General features: G+C 39.5%; 1 protein-coding gene across 1 annotated transcript in view; it reads left to right on the top strand.

Annotated features, from left to right (window-relative positions):
* Positions 1-1,529: 1,529 nt before the first annotated feature.
* LOC6048388 overlaps positions 1,530-6,000 on the top strand; it is a 46,284-nt gene continuing 41,813 nt past the window's right edge. Inside the window, exons 1-2 of the mRNA XM_038252019.1 lie at positions 1,530-1,953; positions 2,060-2,367. Of these exons, the coding sequence (XP_038107947.1) occupies positions 2,061-2,367 (307 nt within the window). The 5' untranslated portion in view covers positions 1,530-1,953; position 2,060. The remainder of the gene's footprint in view (positions 1,954-2,059; positions 2,368-6,000) is intronic.

Below are 6,000 nucleotides of genomic sequence, written 5' to 3'. Positions count from 1 at the left end.
TAAAAGTGCCGTCTTCTTGGCCTACAGGGCAAAAACTAACGTTGTAAAATGTTTGTTCTAGAAAAATCGAAAAACTATGAGAAAAACTGCGATTGGCCAAAAAGTTAACACCGTAGGCTTATAGTCCATGTAATTACCTATCTTTTGACCTGCGGGAGTATGGGTGTTGGAGGCTGTTGCAAAAAGATATTAAGGTTTTAAAAAAATCCATTTTTGACAGTAATTTGCAAAAGCTAAGAGAAAAAAACGAACCAATCCTGGATGTCTATGGCACATTTTGAAGTGCTTCAAAAGACCTTTCGAATGCATCTAAGAGAGTTGGAGTTGATGAAGTTTTACGGAAATGCGAGCAATTTTAAGATTTTTTAGGTTTTTTGGACCTCAAACTTCAAAGCCCGTTTTACCCCACTTCCCTTTGTCGTAGAGGGCTCATATTTGGCATGAGTTCATCTCATGTATAGACAAACAAACGCTGAAAGTTTCATCCAAATCGGAGCACCTCGATACGACCTGTTACACATTGGTGAAAAACTCGCTCTTAAGCGAAGATGGCGTTCGAATGGTGAACGCCCGAAATGTCAACATTACGGAACAAGTGTGCCATGGCATGACAGCCATATTTTTTTTCTAATGTTGGTGCTACTGCGCGATTTTGACATTTCGGGCGTTCACCATTCGAACACCATCTTCGCTAAAAATCTGGATAGGAAAAATGTTCGAAAAATTCAAACGGTGATAACTTTATTTTTTCCCGAGGAAAGATTTTCGTTCACCCCGCAAATGAAAGGGGATGTCCCAAATCTCGTTCCAAACCTAGTTCCAACTAGAGTTCCAACATTTTCTTGCTATTGTAAGGTATGCACTTCGGAAGAAACCGGTCAAGAAAAATTTCACATGGGCAGCAGCGGTAGCGAAAGCAAGCCAGGGAGGGTGAAGAAAAGCCCCAAGAAATCGTTCCCTCTCTTTTGTCCTGCCGTTCGTAAAGCTGTTTCTTGACCCCCTTTCTTTCGAAGAGCATACCGGCCCTATTTCTAAAAAAAAAACTATCCCTGCAAAAAAAACCCCGGGTTGTTCATAGGTTCAATTCCCATCTGTTCCAGCCTTCCATCGGATGGGGAAGTAAAACGTCGGTCTCGGCCTTGGTTGTTGCTAGGCCGTTGATTCATTCCAATCGTTAGGAGTTGTCTCCCCCGTTGGAAAAAGAACACACCAAACCTAGCCTGCTCCGGTGGAATCGCTGGCGGCGGTTGGACACGCAATTCAAAGGTCGCCAGTTCGAACCCTGGAGTAGAAAGAGCTCTGGTTGCTCTCCTCATTCACGCGTTTGGACTCCTAGGTTCGAGCTGAAAATTTGCAGTAGGTCCGTTAATGTGGATGGTTTGATTTTTATTTGAATTTTTACTGATTTTTACCACAGAATTTCAAGTCTCCCCTAGGGAAAAAGATGTCAGCCGTGATTCCCATCGCTTACCGCGAGATGTTTGCCGCACCCGTTGACATTTCTCGCGCTTTTGTTTTGGTGCGTGCGCGTCGCGGAAAACGTCAACCGAAGATTGCGGCACGACCAGAAGAACGAGAACCATCAGAACGACGGAAAAATTTTCCCGACCTGACGGAAATCGCGAGAAAATCGGAACCCGCGGTGTGTGGGTTTCAATCGTTCCGTTCCGGTGGTGGCCACGGGTGGAAAAGCGGGTTCCCGGTGGGATAGATAATCTGGGAGTGCTTCCGGATTTGGTGGTGGGAGTTGTTTGGGAAGGAAGATTTTAGTGAAGAGAGGAAGAACAGTGTTTTGCGTCGATTTAAAAAGTGAAAATTCTCCTTATAAATAAATGATTTTGTTTGGTTGATTGAACTAGAAGTTGGGAAGATTGTAAAATGTTGTTGTCTAGGAAAAAGGGGTTGGCTTTTTGCTGAAACAGTTCTTCCAAAAAGTTAAACAAATTGCAAAACGTAAGTAAAGGACAAAAAATATTGATAATTTTCCAAACGTCCTTGAAAAGTTTTCCTCTCAAAACGCTTTAACAAACATCCAATTTTCTTCTCCCCATCGTCGCAGCATGTACACCGCCGGCGGCAACCTGGCGGAACTGCCGGTCTACCGGCGGCTGCAGGATCCGGAAGCGGACGACCGGAGCATCAGCTCGACCAGCAACGAAACGGACGCGGACGAGTACCACTCGCTGATTGACGAATCGTACCGGAAGAGCAAACCCAAAGTGGGCTACGAGCAGCACCGGCGGAGCCTTCCGTCGACGGGGGGAAACAACTGCACCCGGAACCGGATTTTCCTCTGCTTTATCGGGGTTTGCTGCTTCATGACGGTGTTGATGAACATGCCGTGGAGCGCGGAAAAGGGTCGCGTTGGTGAGTGTTGTGTTTATCTTCATATTAATAGCCTATTGCGAAATTATTTAACGGGACTCTGGCCGATTGTCCTCGCAATCGGATAGATTAGAATCGTGGAAGCTATTTTTACGTTATCAGCTAAATTGATGCTCAAGTGCCATGTGTGGGTAACAATTCAGTGATATCGCAAGCTTGACTAATGCCTCAAGATAAGAACCATGCATTGCCGACTCGCGTGGCAATCCTGGATCAGTGTATATCGAATTGTTCCAATATGGCAATGCTAAACAAAGAAAAGTTCAAGCTTTTGCAGAAGCATAAAAGTAGGTTGAATAAAGAAACTGTGGTTACCACTCCCTGCTGACGGCATCTTCACATTACTTGTATGCACCGAACAGTACTTTAATGATTTTATCCTTGAGATATGATTCCGCGGTACAAGCGATGTGTGAACTTTAGCACCTTTTGTCGTTACTGATAGGCCTTACCGGACCGATACCAGAATGCTGGAGTGTAAATAATTAAATTTTGGCTCTTGTACAAGTTGATGTTGGGGTTTTTATTCTATGGATTAGGAAAAAAGTAAGATAATGTTTGATTTTCTATTTGTTATTCGAATGATAAAATAACATAAGCCGCTTAGGATTTTTGTTTCGGATATCAGCATTTTTTTACATAATAAAACTTTGACTTTGATCGATCAAATGCTTCGCGGTAGGTAGTAAACGTCAGTCGTTATCGTTATTTCGATAATCTTATCGCCGATAATGGACGATAATTATTTTTTTAAATCTTTCTAAAATCGAAAACAGAAATGTTATGACAAGGACGTTTCAGAATTTTCCCCAGCAACCCCCAGTGTGCTGCGATTTGATTGGCGGGTTTCAAAAATCATGCATGTCAAACGGCGGGATTTAAAAGTCATTGTTTATGTTTTTGACATTAGTTTACATGAAGAAATTAACCATATCATGTTAAATTTTCGATGCTTTCACTAAGAATATACTTTTTGAAAATGTCGTAAGTCTCAAAGTAAAATATATACAGTCCAGACACGATTATCCGAAGCTTCGACATTCCGAAGGTTTGTATGGGACATCGGATTATCGAATCATGAACAAAAACATTTATTATTCGTTTTTTTTTATTTTCTAAATTCGAGTTCTGTGTCAAATTTGAGCTGTTGATTGCCTTTTAACCTAACAAATACGTTTTTTCAGTATTTCAACCCCACCATTTTGGCCGCCATCTTGGATTTAAAAATTCTAACTCACTTTACAGCATGTTTGGGGTCATGTTCAGGCATAATTATCAAAAACAAGACAACGAAAAAACCATTTTTTGTCGTGATTCGATTATCCGAAGTGTTTTTTTTCCGAGGCCTTCGGATAATCGAGTCTGGACTGTGCTCAAAATTGTTTACAAAACACCACATTTTTTCAAAATTGAATCAAATTTTTATAATTTGCAAAATACCAAATCAAACGAAAAGATTTTTTTGTTTTTTTTTTGTTAAAAACTAAAATTTTTACAAAATACTGTATTTTTCGAAAATACTATTTTTTTTAAATGCGATATGGTTGTCAACAACCGGAAATTTAGTTTGCTATTATTAAAAGAGCTTTTTTCAAAATACTTTTTTTTTACAAATCACAAATATTTGTTCGAAAGGACTCAAATTTTCATAATTTGCATGGATATCGGACGAATCAAAATTTTGTATGCTTTTTCACTTTACATAAGTTTTTTTTTTTGTAAAATAAAACAATTTTCACAAAATACCATATTTTTTTTGAACATACTAAAATTTTCAAAATTTGCAGTCTGCATTTTGTACGATCAGTACCTAGCTGGACTCGGTTGCTGGAAACGACCGGCGACTCAACGACCGACGAAATAGGCGGCGGGCCAGATGCGGGCATAAAAATGTCAAAATCTCTTCCCTCCTCACTTCGTCTCACCATCCAGCTGCAGCTTTGTTGACAAACAAACGGAGCACGTGGTCGCATGATGGCGGCATCGAGCCATGTGATTAAAAATGAAAGTTTTTTCAAGAAAAATAATATTTTTCTGACCGAATAAAAAAATTGCGAGCATGTTCAAACAATTATTCCTGATGTCGGAGAAGTGATAAAAAAGCAAAAAAATAATCCATAATTTTTCTACAAATTGAATTTTTTCACTCCAACTCCCTGGGCCTTGTAAAGTCAAGGGGCATGATTTGATCCTAGTGCATTAGTTAAAATTTGGGTATACATACTTTTTTATAAGCACTATGGACACCACTTCATGCTACGAGAACTCGCTTTGCCGCAGCCCCAGGGCTTAAGCGTCGACCGATAAGCTGTCTTCGTGAACTAGGTAGTTCTCCGATAGTGAAAATATCACAATTGCACAAGACACCGCTGCTTCTGTGACTTTTTCACTATCACAATGTGGGTTTTAGGTTGGGACTTCAGGATAGTATACAGTCGACTCTCTGGTTGTCAATATCCAAGGGACCGTCGAGGAAGAGAATCATCAGATTACAGAACGATGCAAAATGAAGACTCGATTGAAAATATTTTTTCTTGATACCCAGCTATGGGAGAGAATCATGGCAACGTCCATCAAACAAAAACAAACTTATGGGACTAAAGGGACCGTCGAGGAAGAGATCCTTCAAGCAAGGGAAAATATCGAGGAATGAAGATAATTGAAGTATGCAGATTGAAGGGACTGAAGAATTCATCGATAGATGGAGAATTATTGATATCGAGAAGATCGACAGCCAGAGAGTCGACTGTAATTGTGTTGTTGCTTAGCATTAGCATTTAAAATAAAACTGTATCCTTTCCAAATCTATTTGATGTTAAAGTTAGTTGCAATTGTTAAGTAGGAGTAATGCTGTCAATAAACTTTGATTGATGTAGAATACTAGGCATTCTTTTATGTCAAATTGTCCATAGAGTCTCGATCAATCAATAATGTAATGATATCGGACAAAATTCGTTGATCTGTTGAACTAACGGTTTTCGGATTATGGTTGTATCGACCATTGTTGCGAATCGAGGAACTACGGATCTTTTGACGTAAATGGTCATCTCTTTTTCAAATCGCGATTTCTATCCTATTTGTATATCAGTTCATAATTTTTTTTATTGTTTTTGATAGAAGTTGTTGTTTATTTATTTATTTTCGGCAGCTTTAACCTGCGCGGTCATTCGCTGCCCTTGATAGAAGTAGTACTACAACAGTTAAAGGAACGTTTACTTTTGAACATTAAGTTTAGAGGATTTTAGATTAAAGTTTAGATTTTCAATCCAAAATAGTTAGCAAATGAATATTTGGACTTTAAGGAATAATTGAACATTTTGGACTTATGAATAACACTCAACTGTGCATTTATTCATTTATTATTTGGTCGAAGTGTACTAATTCATTGGCAGATCTGATTCTAGTTGTAATGTACGACAAGACTACTGACGGACGTGACAGGACGAGGGCCCAGTTTAGAGATTTCAACATCAACGATGTGCGGCTGGACCACCCTCCCAAAAAAAAAAAAAAATAATTTTTTCACTCCAACTGGGAGCCCTTAGGTCTATCCACGACCGTTTCCAATGACCGCTAGAAGATGCCAAAAAATCCAGCTACGAGCTGAATCCACAA

Source organism: Culex quinquefasciatus, chromosome 1, assembly GCF_015732765.1.
Source record: "Culex quinquefasciatus strain JHB chromosome 1, VPISU_Cqui_1.0_pri_paternal, whole genome shotgun sequence".
NCBI lineage: Eukaryota > Metazoa > Arthropoda > Insecta > Diptera > Culicidae > Culex > Culex quinquefasciatus.
This window is presented reverse-complemented; position numbering and strand designations above follow the sequence as displayed.